At 43.2% G+C, this 17,509-nt stretch overlaps 2 protein-coding genes across 8 annotated transcripts in view; both read right to left on the reverse strand.

Annotated features, from left to right (window-relative positions):
- The window catches only part of LOC117519820 (protocadherin gamma-A11-like), a 911,360-nt gene that overhangs the window by 506,757 nt on the left and 387,094 nt on the right, over positions 1-17,509 (reverse strand). For 4 of the 7 annotated variants that reach the window (XM_034181083.1, XM_034181072.1, XM_034181081.1 and 1 more), the window contains exon 1: positions 1-1,765. This exon is cut by the window's left edge and continues 641 nt beyond it. The exons of 2 other annotated variants lie outside the window; for them this stretch is intronic. In XM_034181083.1, coding sequence (XP_034036974.1) covers positions 1-1,750 — 1,750 coding nt within the window. In that variant the 5' untranslated portion in view covers positions 1,751-1,765. Of the gene's footprint in view, positions 1,778-17,509 lie in introns of those variants that run through there. One more of the 7 variants, XM_034181094.1, reaches the window with a different exon arrangement.
- Positions 1,867-17,509, reverse strand: part of LOC117520479 (protocadherin gamma-A11-like) — a 35,355-nt gene continuing 19,712 nt past the window's right edge. Inside the window, 2 exon segments of the mRNA XM_034181820.1 lie at positions 1,867-1,899; positions 5,302-6,558. Coding sequence (XP_034037711.1) covers positions 1,867-1,899; positions 5,302-6,558 — 1,290 coding nt within the window.

Below are 17,509 nucleotides of genomic sequence, written 5' to 3' on the forward strand. Positions count from 1 at the left end.
ACACCAGAGAGCCTCCTTGTGCAGCTTTGGGGACCAGCTCGGTCATGAAAGAGTTGCCATCCGGGGCGGGGTACAGTATCTGAGGAGAGTTGTCATTCACATCCGTGATGAAGACACTGACGGTCACGTTGCTGCTGAGTGGAGGAGAACCGTTGTCTCTGGCCATCACATGGACTTTCAAACTCCTGAACTGTTCATAATCAAAGGACCTGACAGCGTGGATCACCCCCGTGTCTCCGTTAACAGACAGATAAGAGGACACCGGGGCTCCGTTCACCTCACCAGGTAAAAGAGAATAAATCACTGTCCCGTTTTGTCTCCAGTCAGGGTCTCGAGCAGAAACAGAACATAAAGTGGAGCCAGGTTTGTTGTTTTCAGTCACGTGGGTGCTGTAGGACTGTTCCAAAAACACAGGTGGGTTGTCGTTGATATCAGCTACAGATAACTGAACAGTTTTAGAGGAGGACAGAGGTGGAGAGCCCTCATCAGTAGCTGTGATTGTGATGTTGTAATCAGACACTAATTCACGGTCCAAATGTCCTGTTGTCACCAGAGAATAAAAGTTTTTAATCGAGGGAATCATTTTAAAAGGGACGTTTTGTTGAATGGAGCAGCGGACCTGTCTGTTTGTCTCTGAGTCTCTGTCCTGAACATTAATGATTCCCACCTCTGTACCAGGTGACACATTCTCCGCCACTGGATTAATCAAGGATGTCATCAATATAACAGGAGCATTATCATTCACATCAGTAATATGAATAATCACTTTTGAATGAGATGAAAGACCAAATCCATCTTTTGCATCAACACGCATTTCATATTTGGATTCACTCTCATAATCTATTACGCCTGTGACTTTTATTTCTCCAGTTTTGCTGTTCAAATTAAATACTTTTTTAGCCCGTTCTGATATTCGACTAAATTCATACGTCACTTCTCCATTAACTCCCTCGTCTGCATCAGTTGCACTCACGGTGATGACGACAGTATCGAGGACGGAGTTTTCAGGTAGGCTGCTTTTGTATACAGCCTGTTCAAACACTGGGGCGTTATCATTAGCGTCTAGCACATTTACGTGGATCGTGGCAGTTCCAGATTTTTGTGGATTTCCACCATCAACTGCAACAAGAATTAATTTTAAATCATGTTCCTTTTCACGATCCAACTCTTTATCCAACACCAACTCCACGTTTTTAGACCCATCAGTGTCATCACGAACAGACAAAATAAAATGATCACTTTTTTGTAAACTGTACAGTTTTACCGCATTTTGTCCAACGTCTGCGTCATGCGCGTCACTGAGACGATAACGAGCTCCTTTGGCTGCTGATTCTCCGATTTCTAATGTCACCGTATCTTTTGGGAAAACAGGTGAATTGTCGTTTACATCCTGTATAAGTAAAGAGATCCGATGTAGCTCCAAAGGTTTCTCGAGGACTAATTCGAATTTAAGCACACACGATACCTTGTCTCCACACAGCTCCTCTCGGTCTATCCTCTGTTTGATCACAACATTCCCCGTGTTTTCATCAATATGGCAAAACTGTTTAATATCGTCTTCCGTATTAATCCGCGCCTTCCGAGAAGAGAATGATGCGATTTCTAGGCCGAGATCCTTGGCTACGTTTCCAACAATGGATCCAGGTCTCATCTCCTCCAGAACCGAGTAACTGAGGTCTCCGGCCGTAACCTGGGCGATGGGCGCAAATGCGCACATAAAACTGAGTAACAGTATTCCTTTGTGGCTCATTTTGCCTTCACAAAAATCCGAAAATGAGGTCGAGCAACTATACATTTCGTAAAAACAATTCACGGAGCTCCAATCACAATGGCTGCTCGACGTCTGAATGCTGAATGACTGCGTTCTTATCGAGGTGGAGAAATGAGTTTGTCCCACATCTGCAAGTGAGCAGCGACACCGTGGGATCAAATAGAATATTGCAATTTTAAAAAATGTCCAACGAAAGAGCAGAGACTTTCTGATACAGTATGAGTCAGTGAAGTATTCTACACTTGGTTGGAACAGTCAAATAAATAATTAAAAAAAAAAATCGCACATTAACTTTCTAATTTATAAGCGTAATTGTTTCAACACATGAACGTGGTAAACAGTTCAGCACCATGGACAGAGTGGAATCAGAGGGAAAACATCCACAAACCGTGATCACATTTCAGCTAAGATACGAGACTATGTGGAATTCTGAGAAACATTTATGAACAAGGCCAAGGTCAGATTTTATATATATATATATATATATATATATATATATATATATATATATATATATATATATATATATACACACACACACACAAGATATTTTTTCACATTAATGAGCTTGATAGATTTAAGAGGCTGTTTCAGTTTACATGAGCACAAAAGATCAGCGTTTCTTTGCAGCAGATGTGATAGAAAAGTCTGTCTGTCTGTTGTCTTGCCACGGACTGGCGTCCAGCCCAGGGTTTCTCGCCCTATGAGTGCTGGAATAGAATTAATACCTCTACTGCCGTGACCCTTGAATGGAGTAAGCAGGTATAGAAACTGAATGAATAAATACTAAGCACTGCACTATTTTTTTAAATGTATCAATTTTTGGTCTTTTGAGTTACTAATTAAATAATTTTCCTGAAACAGTCTATGCAAGAAATATATGCCATGAATACAATCGACAACCCACATACAAAGGTTTAAAGAAAATGCATGTATTCGATATATTTATAATCCATGTAAATGTATGTCCTGAAAAAAAACAAAAAAAAAAACCTGAACATTTATTATAATGTTTTGGAAAATATTTTATGATTGATACATTTCTGTAAACACAGTGAGAACAGTTAAAGCCAGTGTAACAACGAATCACAAATTCTGAACAATTCCAAATACATCACATCAAAAGCAAATAGCAAATATTTCACTCAATTTAAAGGCCCCTTAACACAAGGTTATCTAATGGCAGGCTTCTGTATTGCCTCCCCTTTTATGTATTATTTATATCAACCCAGTGATATTCACTGGGTTGAACCAGCAGCTTCATACAGCTGTATTTTATTTTATTTTCCTCCACATCAGCAGCGTGATGTGGTGCACCTCGTCATGTGGAACACAGTGGGAGCAGGTGCATTGAGCATGCCTGCCCCTCGGCATGATGTTTCATGGTGTGCTCATATGAGCTCGAGCTCGCCGTGAGTCACCCTGAGTTGTACGTATTTGCACTATGTGTAAAGGGGCCCTAAGGAAATACACACTGAACAATAACTAAATAAATGCATTTTAAAACATGTGGTAGAGGTGGGACTGGATGATGTGACTGATCACAGCGTCTCAAACACTTTGACTAATCATTCTGAGGAAAACATATGGACTGTGAATGCTATTCCATAAAAGTTGCATTTACCAAAATAGACTGTGTTTCAAAGACAATCATTTGTGTTGTTATGAAACGTATAAATTACAAAAAATATTATGTCACCAGGTAAAGCCATTACTTTGCAATATTTTGTCTCCTCTCATGGTTTTGGACAGGAACAGAACATAACAGCGAGTGCTGCATAACTGTTCAAAAATCAGGTCGGTTGTCACAATGATCAGCTACAGTAAACTGAAAGGTTTTAGATGAAGACAGAGGTGGCGAGCGTTCATTGGTAGCTGTGATTCTAAGGTTGTAGTGAGACACTAATTCATTGTCCAAATCTCCTGTTGTCACCAGAGAATAATAATTCTATTACTGAAGGTAACAGCTGAAATACAAACTTCCTGGGAGGGACACCAATTCCGACTTATTTTTAACTTCTAAATCCTAAACTTCATGATATCCACCTCTGTACCAGGTGAAATATTCTATTGAATATGTTTTCAAAGAGATTTCCTTAGTATAATATGAAACAGCATTAAAAACACTGTTCAGCACCATGGACAGAGTTTGAATACTGGGAAATAAATGAAGGATAAAGTAAAAATTTTGACATGTGCATTAAACAGTTTTTTGTGTGAATGATTAAAATTTGTTTTAAATGTACAGAATTATTACCTATAAAGAGCCTTTGTGTATAGATGCAGAAGATGAATGATACAAACAAAAGAGGTTTTCAAAGAAAAAGCACATTGTAATTTCAGATATCACAGTCACTCATAGTTTGTTCAGACTTTAACACTTTTATGCTCCTGCAGTCTTTCAGCATTACACCTGCATGCTTTGGCACTAAATTAATGTTATTTCTTTTATAAAAGTTTAGCAATACATGCTTCTCAATATAAAAATTGACAGTTAAGAAGAAGATAGTACTTGTTTTGGCCACCTGCATTTACTCTTAATAACATGAGAAGCAAGGACACTGGGTTGATATGTCTTCTAATGTTCACCTTCAAAGTGATAGAAGACACAGAGTTGTACCTCAGGGACAAAAATCTATACATTTTCAAAAATGATATTGTTAAGAGTCAAAGATGCTCCAACTCAAACAACCCATTTGAAAAAGTATGGATGCATGTTCATCATCTCACAATGGACAATCATAAAAGGGCAAACAGACATAAACATACTCACATGTACACCTATGATCAAGATATAAAAAGACAATTTATGGAGCCTGACTTCCTCTGGAATGCAGCTGACAACATCAAAAAAAAAAAAAAAAAAAAAAAAACGGAGTGAACATTCTAACAATACCAATGATCCACCTAAGATACACACTCTTGGAAGACAGTGGACAACTCATCTGCAGGAATGTTGCTGAAATTGCTGACACATTGTCATCATCATCACCATTAATCAGTTGAACCAAAAGCGCAATATGTTTTGGTATGGGGAGAGCATGTTGTTATTGTTGTCCATTCGGCTGATCCCGTTTTGTTCGTGGTTGCCACAGTGGATAAAGGCAGATCCGCATCAATATTTGGCACAGGTTTTACAACAGATGCCCTTCATGATGCAACTCCAGTATAACCTGGAGAAAGACACACAGCAGCTGGTGTTCCAAAGAGGTCTCCCACCCAAGTACTAACCAGGCCCTACACTGCATAACGTTTGAGATCTGACGGGATCAGGCTAACACAGAGAAGATTGGCTACAGGGAGAGGATGTTCTCCAATATTAGAGTGACTCACAAAATTTGATATTTACCTTGAAGTGCAAATACCTGGAGGCTTACACGGTAAAATCACCAGTGTTATCAGTGTTAGTTTTACACTGGTGATTTTACTGTGTAGATATCTTAACATGTGGTATGAGAATGCTTAAAATAAAAGTTGCATCAAGAGTGATGTACACATATGAGTAATAATGAATAAATGTTCAGTCCTACCTCTGGAGAATCATGAGACTGCTCAAATGCCTCAGAAAATTCTGTTGGACTTTTCTTCAGATTCTGGTCGGCAGGCAGCGTGTTGTCATTGTAAGATGACACAAACTTAAAGTCACTGGTTCTTGAACCTGTTGTCAGGTAGGTGTCATAATTTATGCTGCGTAAAGTTCCTGTTCCATTAACATCTGCGTAATGAGGAGGAGGATAACCGCTGGGGATGGCAACTGCTCCATCAAATAACATTCTGGGTTTTCTTCTGTGACAAAACCTCATGCCCACGATGATGATTATAAAGGTCACAAAGAAGGTGGACACAGACACTAGACCAATAATCAGGTAAGTGGTCAGCTTTGAATTCTTCTCTTCATAAGACACGTCCTTCATCTCTGGTATCTCAGCCAAATTGTCAGAAATGAGTAAATACATGGAACAGGTGGCAGACAGAGAGGGCTGTCCATTATCTTTAACTGCTACAATAAGGTTCTGTTTCATGCTGTCAGATTCAGAAATGCCCCGCTGTGTCCTGATCTCTCCACTGTGGACATCAATAGTGAAAAGTCCCGGATCAGTGGATTTGACTATATGATAGGACAACCAGGCATTCTGTCCAGAGTCTGCGTCCACTGCGATCACTTTGGACACCAGAGAGCCTCCTTGAGCAGCTTTGGGGACCAGCTCGGTCATGAAGGAGTTGCCCTCCGGGGCGGGGTACAGTATCTGAGGAGAGTTGTCATTCACATCCGTGATGAAGACACTGACGGTCACGTTGCTGCTGAGTGGAGGAGAACCGTTGTCTCTGGCCATTACGTGGACTTTCAAACTCCTGAACTGTTCATAATCAAAGGACCTGACAGCGTGGATCACCCCCGTGTCTCCGTTAACAGACAGATAAGAGGACACCGGGGCTCCGTTCACCTCACCAGGTAAAAGAGAATAAATCACTGTCCCGTTTTGTCTCCAGTCAGGGTCTCGAGCAGAAACAGAACATAAAGTGGAGCCAGGTTTGTTGTTTTCAGTCACGTGGGTGCTGTAGGACTGTTCCAAAAACACAGGTGGGTTGTCGTTGACATCAGCTACAGATAAATGAAAAGTTTTAGAGGAGGACAGAGGTGGAGAGCCCTCATCAGTAGCTGTGATTGTGATGTTGTAATCAGACACTAATTCACGGTCCAAATGTCCTGTTGTCACCAGAGAATAATAGTTTTTAATGGAAGGAACCAACGTAAAGGGAACATTATGCTGAATGGAGCAGCGGACCTGTGCGTTATGCTCAACGTCTAAATCTTGAACATTAATGATTCCCACCTCTGTACCAGGTGACACATTCTCTGGTAAGCTGTTTATCAAAGATTTTATAAATATAACAGGTTCATTATCATTCACATCAGTAATATCAATAATTATTTTGACATCGGATGAAAGACCAAATCCATCTTTAGCATCAACACGCATTTCATATTTGGATTCACTCTCATAATCTATTTCTCCTGTCACTTTTATTTCTCCAGTTTTGCTGTTCAAATTAAATACTTTTTTAGCCCGTTCTGATATTCGACTAAATTCATACGTCACTTCTCCATTAACTCCCTCGTCTGCATCAGTTGCACTCACGGTGATGACGACAGTATCGAGGGCGGAGTTTTCAGGTAGGCTGCTTTTGTATACAGCCTGTTCAAACACTGGGGCGTTATCATTAGCGTCCAGTACAGTTACGTGGATCGTGGCAGTTCCAGATTTTTGTGGATTTCCACCATCAACTGCAACAAGAATTAAATTTAAATCATGTTCTTGTTCACGGTCCAACTCTTTATCCAACACCAACTCCACGTTTTTAGACCCATCAGAACTGTCACGAACTGATAAAATAAAATGTTTGTTTTTTTGTAAGCTGTACAGTTTCACAGCATTTTGTCCAATGTCTGCGTCATGTGCGCTGTTTATACGATAACGAGCTCCTTTGTCCGCTGATTCCCCAATTTCTAATTTTATTGTATCCTTTGGAAAAACGGGTGAATTATCATTAACATCCTGAATAAGAAGTGAAATACGATGCAGCTCTAGAGGGCTTTCAAGGACTAATTCGAATTTAAGCACACACGATACCTTCTCTCCACACAGCTCCTCTCGGTCAATCCTCTTGCTGACCACCAAATCTCCTGTTTTTAGATCAATATCACAATATTGCTTGTATTTTCCTTCTGCATCAATTCGAGCTCTCCGAGGTGGTAATTTTCCTTTTTCCATTCCGAGATCCTTGGCTATATTTCCAACAATAGATCCAGACCTCATCTCCTCCGGAAAAGAATAGCTCAGCTCTCCAGCCGTCATCTGAACGAAGAAAATAAAGCCACACACAAAGCGCAGCATCCTAGTGGATTTAACGATCATTGTTCAAAAAAAAAAAAAAAAACTGACGTAAATAACAGTTTTTTTTTCCTGTCTTTATGCGGCAGCAACATCAAAATGATTCCTTCCAGAAGCGCCTCTCGACCCACAATGGAAGGTTTGATGGGTGTTTTTCTTCTGTGTGGTGAAGTTCAGCTTGTGATCTGCAAGTGAGCAGCGACGCCGTGGGTTCACTTAAAATAGTGCAATGGAGTACGTGATAAATCGAAAGAAAAGAGCGACGCATTACTTTGGCAATGAATAAAGATGATCACTGTTAAAACATTTTGCATCACACAGTGCGTAATATCATATAAAATTGTGCAGATAATAATAATAATTTTTATTATAGATGATGATGTAGAAAAAGAAAACGTCTGTCTTGACAACATGCAGTTCCTCTCAGTGACATAAGAAGCTGAGAAATAACAGACAGATGAATGGATGGATGGACACATGATACAACCCCTGGCAAAAATTATGGAATCACCGGCCTCGGAGGATGTTCACTCAGTTGTTTAATTTTGTAGAAAAAAAGCAGATCACAGACATGACACAAAACTAAAGTCATTTCAAATGGCAACTTTCTGGCTTTAAGAAACACTATAAGAAATCAAGAAAAAAAGATTGTGGCAGTCAGTAACAGTTACTTTTTTAGACCAAGCAGAGGAAAAAAATATGGAATCACTCAATTCTGAGGAAAAAAATTATGGAATCACCCTGTAAATTTTCATCCCCAAAACTACCACCTGCATCATATCAGATCTGCTCGTTAGTCTGCATCTAAAAAGGAGTGAACACACCTTGGAGAGCTGTTGCACCAAGTAGACTGACATGAATCATGGCTCCAACACGAGAGATGTCAATTGAAACAAAGGAGAGGATTATCAAACTCTTAAAAGAGAGTAAATCATCACGCAATGTTGCAAAAGATGTTGGTTGTTCACAGTCAGCTGTGTCTAAACTCTGGACCAAATACAAACAACATGGGAAGGTTGTTAAAGGCAAACATACTGGTAGACCAAGGAAGACATCAAAGCGTCAAGACAGAAAACTTAAAGCAATATGTCTCAAAAATCGCAAAATGTACAACAAAACAAATGAGGAACGAATGGGAGGAAACTGGAGTCAACGTCTGTGACCGAACTGTAAGAAACCGCCTAAAGGAAATGGGATTTACATACAGAAAAGCTAAACGAAAGGCATCATTAACACCTAAACAGAAAAAAACAAGGTTACAATGGGCTAAGGAAAAGCAGTTGTGGACTGTGGATGACTGGATGAAAGTCATATTCAGTGATGAATCTCGAATCTGCATTGGGCAAGGTGATGATGCTGGAACTTTTGTTTGGTGCCTTTCCAATGAGATTTATAAAGATGACTGCCTGAAGAGAACATGTAAATTTCCACAGTCATTGATGATATGGGGCTGCATGTCAGGTAAAGGCACTGGGGAGATGGCTGTCATTACATCATCAATAAATGCACAAGTTTATGTTGATATTTTGGACAGTTGAAAGGATGTTTGGGGATGATGAAATCATTTTTCAAGATGATAATGCATCTTGCCATAGAGCAAAAACTGCAAAAACATTCCTTGCAAAAAGACACATAGGGTCAATGTCATGGCATAGGGTCAATGTCAATGAGCAGATCTGATTTGATGCAGGTGTTAATTTGGGGGATGAAAATTTACAGGGTGATTCCATAATTTTTTCCTCAGAATTGAGTGATTCCATATTTTTTTCCCTCTGCTTGGTCTAAAAAAGTAACCGTTACTGACTGCCACAATTTTTTTCTTGATTTCTTATAGTGTTTCTTAAAGCCAGAAAGTTGCCATTTGAAATGACTTTAGTTTTGTGTCATGTCTGTGATCTGCTTTTTTTCTACAAAATTAAACAACTGAATGAACATCCTCTGAGGCCGGTGATTCCATAATTTTTGCCAGGGGTTGTACAATATGACTCAGTGGATTATACCAGGGACACAATGTTATTCATTTTCCAAAACAGAGCTCCAAAAGAAAAGACACATTTGACAAATAGAGCAACCTGGTCTCACGGCAGGGCTCAACCTGGTTCCGTGATCATAAAAATATAGAGATACATATTCATACATTTAAAGACCAATGAACATGTTATAAAATACTATTTATGTAACCTGACTGTCTCTAGACTGCAGAAGTAAACAGAACACCAAGACGTCCTCCAAGCAAACATACACTGAATATCCCAGCAATGCATTTCACTCCAGCACTACTGTACCAAGGCAAAAACAAGAACTATACTTTCAGAAATCAGCAAAACAGTTCTTTTATTGTGAAGACAAAGCAATTTGACATGAACTTGCATCATGTTTGATGTGAATGCCCAGAAGACAACTTTTGTTCAGAGATGTGGCTGCTATGGCAAAGATTAAATAGATAAAAAAAAAATGCACACCAAGATCCTCCGCTGAGGTGCACATGCAGAAATACTAACTCAAATATAAAGAAAAAGCATAGCACACTCAAAATATTGATGTCTAGCCGCTGTTTTATTTCATAATAATTACGTTTCGGCCAAAAGGCCTTCGTCAGATAGCAGCTTCCGTTGGACCAAGAGTTCAAAATTGTTTGACAACCCAGGTGCTTAAAATCCCCCTCCAACGAGTGGGAGGTCCCAAGAGTGATAACACCCAGTCATTTCAGCCCATTCTAAAAATAGAAGACAAGATTATGAAATGTTCAAAAGAAAAAAAACATCAGTATAAACAATACATGATTGCAAAAACATAATCACAAAAAACATCTTAAATCAAAGTCAATATTGAGTCCATGTGGAGTAAGAGTCTTCAAATGGTAGATCCAGAAGTGCTCTCTTTTTGACAGTAGCACTTCCAGGTTCCCTCCTCTTGGTGGCAGCGTTACATGTTCAATGCCAATATATCTTAAGGAAGAGATCGGATGATTGAACTCCACAAAATGAGCTGCAACAGGATAATTTAAGTTTTTGCATCTTATTGTGCTCCTATGTTCTGCAATTCGTGTTTGTAAAGCCCTGCTTGTTTTTCCCACGTAGGATTTTCCACATGGGCAGGTAATCATGTAGATAACAGATTTTGTGTTGTGTTGTGTTTTGTGATGCCTCTGATGGGTATGACTTTACCACTGTGGGGATGTTTAAAACTGTTACAGCAATAGGTGTAGTTACATTGACTACAACCTCCACACCTGAGATTACCATCAGGGATAGGAGTCGACATAATTTGGCCTGGTTTTGGTGGAGAAGGAGGAAGATAGGAATGTACCAGTTTGTCTCTAAGGTTCTTCCTCTTTTGTACACCACCAGAGGGTGCTGTTTAAAGCCCTCCCCCAAGGTGGAGTCAGTTTGTAAAATGTGCCAATGCTTTAAAATGATCTTTTTAAACTGTTCAGCAGGTTTTGAATAAACCGTAGAAAATGTGTTCCTTTTATTGGCACTTTTGGGGGGATTGACCCTAAGTAAATCAGACCTTGGTCTGTTTTTTATCTTTGTGGCAGCCTCATTCAAAACTGATTTTTTATAACCTCTGTTCAAAGTTTGTCATCAAACCTTGCTTGCCTCTCACTGCGGTATTGTATCACTTCCTGTTCCAGAGCACAGCGGTGTTTTGCTGTATCTGTTTAATCTGCGCAGTTAGATTGATCTAGTTACCTAGATAACGATTTGCTTCACAGTGTAATCTTCACGTGCCTTAACTAAAGCACTCCCTCTGCAGAATCACCTCTAAATTATTTACACATTGTTCATTTTGTGTGTTTTTAGGAATCCGCTAGCTTAGCACAGCTACTAGCGCTTAGCCGGTTTAGCATGGCGGCTTCTCCTGTCTCTCCCGCACTTTTCTGCGCTGGGTGTGAAATGTTTAGTTATTCCTCGGCCTCCTTTAGCAGTAATGGTACTTGTAATAAGTGTAGCTTATTCCCGTGTACACCGCCAACCCGTTCACCTCTCTAACCGTTTTTCCCCACTCGACGACACACCCGCCGAGGCTCAAACTCTGGTTATTGGCGACTCTATTTTGAGAAATGTGAAGTTAGCGACACCAGCAACCATAGTCAATTGTCTTCCGGGGGCCAGAGCAGGCGACATTGAAGGAAATTTGAAACTGCTGGCTAAGGCTAAGCGTAAATTTGGTAAGATTGTAATTCACGTCGGCAGTAATGACACCCGGTTACGCCAATCGGAGGTCACTAAAATTAACATTGAATCTGTGTGTAACTTTGCAAAAACAATGTCGGACTCTGTAGTTTTCTCTGGGCCCCTCCCCAATCGGACCGGGAGTGACATGTTTAGCCACATGTCCTCCTTGAATTGCTGGCTGTCTGAGTGGTGTCCAAAAAATGAGGTGGGCTTCATAGATAATTGGCAAAGCTTCTGGGGAAAACCTGGTCTTGTTAGGAGAGACGGCATCCATCCCACTTTGGATGGAGCAGCTCTCATTTCTAGAAATCTGGCCAATTTTCTGAAATCCTCCAAACCGTGACTATCCAGGGTTGGGACCAGGAAGCAGAGTTGTAGTCTTACACACCTTTCTGCAGCTTCTCTCCTCCTGCCATCCCCTCATTACCCCATCCCCGTAGAGACGGTGCCTGCTCCCAGACCACCAATAACCAGCAAAAATCTATTTAAGCATAAAAACTCAAAAAGAAAAAATAATATAGCACCTTCAACTGCACCACAGACTAAAACAGTTAAATGTGGTCTATTAAACATTAGGTCTCTCTCTTCTAAGTCCCTGTTGGTAAATGATATAATAATTGATCAACATATTGATTTATTCTGCCTTACAGAAACCTGGTTACAGCAGGATGAATATGTTAGTTTAAATGAGTCAACACCCCGAGTCACACTAACTGCCAGAATGCTCGTAGCACGGGCCGAGGTGGAGGGTTAGCAGCAATCTTCCAGCTTATTAATTAATCAAAAACCCAGACAGAGCTTTAATTCATTTGAACGCTTGACTCTTAGTCTTGTCCATCCAAATTGGAAGTCCCAAAAACCAGTTTTATTTGTTGTTATCGTCCTCCTGGTCGTTACTGTGAGTTTCTCTGTGAATTTTCAGACCTTTTGTCTGACTTAGTGCTTAGCTCAGATAAGATAATTATAGTGGGCGATTTTAACATCCACACAGATGCTGAGAATGACAGCCTCAACACTGCATTTAATCTATTATTAGACTCAATTGGCTTTGCTCAAAATGTAAATGCGTCCACCCACCACTTTAATCATATCTTAGATCTTGTTCTGACTTATGGTATGGAAATTGAAGACTTAACAGTATTCCCTGAAAACTCCCTTCTGTCTGATCATTTCTTAATAACATTTACATTTACTCTGATGGACTACCCAGCAGTGGGGAATAAGTTTCATTACACTAGAAGTCTTTCAGAAAGCGCTGTAACTAGGTTTAAGGACATGATTCCTTCTTTATGTTCTCTAATGCCATATACCAACACAGTGCAGAGTAGCTACCTAAACTCTGTAAGTGAGATAGAGTATCTCGTCAGTAGTTTTACATCCTCATTGAAGACAACTTTGGATGCTGTAGCTCCTCTGAAAAAGAGAGCTTTAAATCAGAAGTGCCTGACTCCATGGTATAACTCACAAACTCGCAGCTTAAAGCAGATAACCTGTAAGTTGGAGAGGAAATGGCGTCTCACTAATTTAGAAGATCTTCACTTAGCCTGGAAAAAGAGTCTGTTGCTCTATAAAAAAGCCCTCCGTAAAGCTAGGACATCTTACTACTCATCAATAATTGAAGAAAATAAGAACAACCCCAGGTTTCTTTTCAGCGCTGTAGCCAGGCTGACAAAGAGTCAGAGCTCTATTGAGCCGAGTATTCCTTTAAGTTTAACTAGTAATGACTTCATGACTTTCTTTGCTAATAAAATTTTAACTATTAGAGAAAAAATTACTCATAACCATCCCAAAGATGTATCGTTATCTTTGGCTGCTTTCAGTGATGCCAGTATTTGGTTAGACTCTTTCTCTCAGATTGTTCTGTCTGAGTTATTTTCATTAGTTACTTCATCCAAACCATCAACATGTCTATTAGACCCCATTCCTACCAGGCTGCTCAAGGAAGCCCTACCATTATTTAATGCTTCACTCTTAAATATGATCAATCTATCTTTATTAGTTGGCTATGTACCACAGGCTTTTAAGGTGGCAGTAATTAAACCATTACTTAAAAAGCCATCACTTGACCCAGCTATCTTAGCTAATTATAGGCCAATCTCCAACCTTCTTTTTCTCTCAAAAATTCTTGAAAGGGTAGTTGTAAAACAGCTAACTGATCATCTGCAGAGGAATGGTCTATTTGAAGAGTTTCAGTCAGGTTTTAGAATTCATCATAGTACAGAAACAGCATTAGTGTTGTGTGGGCCGCTGAAGAGGAGGTACTGCTGGCCCACCACCACCAGAGGGCGCCCTGCCTGGAGTGCGGGCTCCAGGCACCAGAGGGCGCTGCCGCATCATGGGAGTAATCTGGGTGACAGCTGTCACCCATCACCAAACACAGCTGTTTCCACTCAGCACCGAGGTATATCAGGAGGACGGCGTCTCCACCTCAGTGCCGAGATATCACCTAAGACCAAGGTAGTATTCTCTGCAGGTATACTTTGCATTATTCACTAAGACTGTCAAAACCGTTTTTCAGGACTGGTGACTACTAAGAACCTTATTCCTTGGATAAGTACTCACCTTCCTGCTGAACTTTGTCAAGAGGTGGAGGCGGCTTCTCCCCTCTCTGTAACTGGGTGCGTTCATCCACTCCTGTGTGTTGTTGCTCTCTCCTGCCAGCAGTACCGGATCCGACGAGCGGAGGCAGTGGCCACCTGGGAAGTCGGGACTTGGCGGTTCCAGTATTTCCAGGGTTCGGTGGCAGAGGAGATCTGGGTGGTTCCGGTTCGACTGAGACGGACGTCTCCTACCTTCGAGCCTGCCCACACGACACCAGCGGATTCGACCCTAAATTGTGTTTGTTATATTACTCTTGCTTGTTCAGTAGTAAATCTTGTTATTTACTTTCTCCATTGTCCGTTCATTGCGCCCCCTGTTGTGGGTCCGTGTTCCAACACTTTCACAACAGGATATCTCGGCCAGCGTCATGGACCCCGAGGGGCGTCAACCGGCTGTTGAACGGCCAATGGAAGACCAAGACGCGGCGGAGGCTTCGGGAGGGGTAATCGGCGAGTTGCAGCGGATCCTCACCGCTTTCACCTCTCGGATCGATTCAATGACCGAGCAGCACGTTCTCCTAAACCGCAGGGTGGAGGCTCTCGCCGCACAAGTGGAGGCGCGCCCTTCGGGCGCCGCTGCGGCTCTCCCTCCCGAGGACCCTGCGCGTGAAAGTGACGTTCCACTGGTCGTTCAACGGTCCCTTCCTCCGTCCCCAGAAGCATACATAAGCCCTCCAGAACCGTACGGAGGCTGTGCGGAGACGTGCGCGGATTTTCTGATGCAGTGTTCGCTCGTCTTCGCACAGCGTCCCGTAATGTACGCGACTGATGCTAGCAAAGTAGCTTATGTAATAAATCTGCTTCGCGGGGAGGCACGCGCTTGGGCTACAGCGCTCTGGGAGCAGAACTCACGGCTCCTTCATACGTACGTTGGGTTTGTACGGGAGCTCAGAACGGTGTTCGACCATCCCAACAGAGGAGAGTCCGCTTCAACCGCGCTACTGTCAATGAGACAGGGGCGTCGGAGTGCAGCTGCCTATGCAGTCGCCTTCCGCATCGCGGCGGCGAGATCCGGCTGGAATAGCACTGCCCTCCGCGCCGCCTTTGTAAACGGACTGTCACTGGTCCTAAAAGAGCATCTGGTGGCGAAGGACGAACCGCGGGACTTAGACGGGCTCATCGATCTAGTCATACGACTCGACAACCGGTTAGAAGAACGCCGTCGGGAACGAGGCGAAGGGCGTGGCCAGGCACGCGTCGTCCCTCTCCCTTCCGGTTCCGATCGAGCACCGCCTTCCCCACGCTCCACAGCCCCTGCGCTCCGTGGGGTCACAGCTCCCCCTACTGACGAAGCTAGGGACACGAGTAGGGCAACATTTAGGGCACCAGATGCACAGAGGAGATGGACCCACGGAGCGTGTCTTGTTTGTGGTTCGATAGAGCACCATGTGAGAGACTGTCCCGAGCGGTCAAACGCCAAATGCCCGCCCCTAGAGACTGGGCCAGGGGTGGGTCAAAACATTCACGTGGGACACACCCACATTGCTACACGACTCCCAGTCACGATCCTGTTTGAGGATTCAACCCTGAAGGCCCCAGCACTGGTGGACACGGGCTCTGAGGGGAATCTGCTTGACAGTAGATGGGCCAGGGAGATAGGGCTCCCTCTGGTGGCTCTTACCTCGCCTGTGCAGGTTCGGGCACTAGATGGCTCCCTACTCCCACCAATTACGCACAAGACACCTCCAGTAACTCTGGTGGTGTCAGGTAACCACCGGGAGGTGATCGAGTTCTTCGTGACTAAGGCCACCTCCCGTGTGGTTTTAGGGTTTCCATGGATGCTTAAACACAATCCCCGGATTGATTGGCCGTCCGGGGTAGTGGTTCAGTGGAGCGAAACCTGCCATCGGGAGTGTCTCGGTTCCTCGGTTCCTCCCGGCTCCCAAGCTAAAGAGGAGGTCCGAGTCCCGCCCAATCTGAAGGCGGTGCCAGCGGAGTACCATGACCTCGCTGACGTGTTCAGCAAGGATCTGGCTCTCACGCTTCCTCCCCACCGCCCGTATGATTGTGCCATCGATTTGGTTCCAGGCAGTGAGTTCCCGTCCAGTAGGCTGTACAACCTCTCACGGCCGGAACGCGAATCAATGGAGACCTACATCCGGGACTCATTAGCTGCCGGATTGATCCGGAATTCCACCTCACCGATGGGCGCAGGTTTCTTTTTTGTGGGTAAAAAAGATGGCGGGCTTCGTCCATGCATTGATTACAGGGGGTTGAACGAGATCACGGTTCGCAACCGATACCCGTTGCCCTTGTTGGATTCAGTGTTCACTCCCTTGCATGGAGCCAAAATGTTCACCAAGCTGGATCTTAGGAAAGCGTATCATTTGGTTCGGATTCGGAAGGGAGACGAATGGAAGACGGCATTTAACACCCCCTTAGGTCATTTTGAGTACCTGGTCATGCCGTTCGGTCTCACTAACGCTCCCGCGACTTTCCAAGCGTTGGTAAACGATGTCTTGCGGGACTTCCTGCACCGGTTCGTCTTCGTATATCTGGACGATATACTCATCTTTTCCCCGGATCCTGAGACTCATGTCCGGCATGTCCGTCAGGTTCTGCAGCGGTTGTTGGAGAACCGGCTGTTTGTGAAGGGCGAGAAGTGTGAGTTCCACCACACTTCTTTGTCCTTCCTGGGGTTTATCATCTCCTCTAACTCCGTCGCCCCGGACCCGGCCAAGGTTGCGGCGGTGAGAGATTGGCCCCAACCTACAAGCCGTAGGAAGCTGCAACAGTTCCTCGGCTTTGCAAATTTCTACAGGAGGTTCATTAAGGGCTACAGTCAGGTAGTTAGCCCCCTGACAGCCCTGACCTCTCCAAAAGTTCCCTTCACCTGGTCGGACCGGTGCGAGGCCGCGTTCAAGGAGTTGAAACGGCGCTTCTCGTCTGCACCAGTTCTGGTGCAGCCCGATCCTAGTCGCCAGTTAGTGGTTGAAGTGGATGCCTCGGACTCAGGGATAGGAGCGGTGCTCTCCCAGAGCGGGAAGACCGATAAGGTCCTTCACCCGTGTGCCTATTTTTCTCGCAGGTTGACCCCCGCTGAGCGGAATTATGACGTCGGCA

The sequence above is a fragment of the Thalassophryne amazonica genome, chromosome 11 (assembly GCF_902500255.1).
Source record: "Thalassophryne amazonica chromosome 11, fThaAma1.1, whole genome shotgun sequence".
NCBI classification, from domain to species: domain Eukaryota; kingdom Metazoa; phylum Chordata; class Actinopteri; order Batrachoidiformes; family Batrachoididae; genus Thalassophryne; species Thalassophryne amazonica.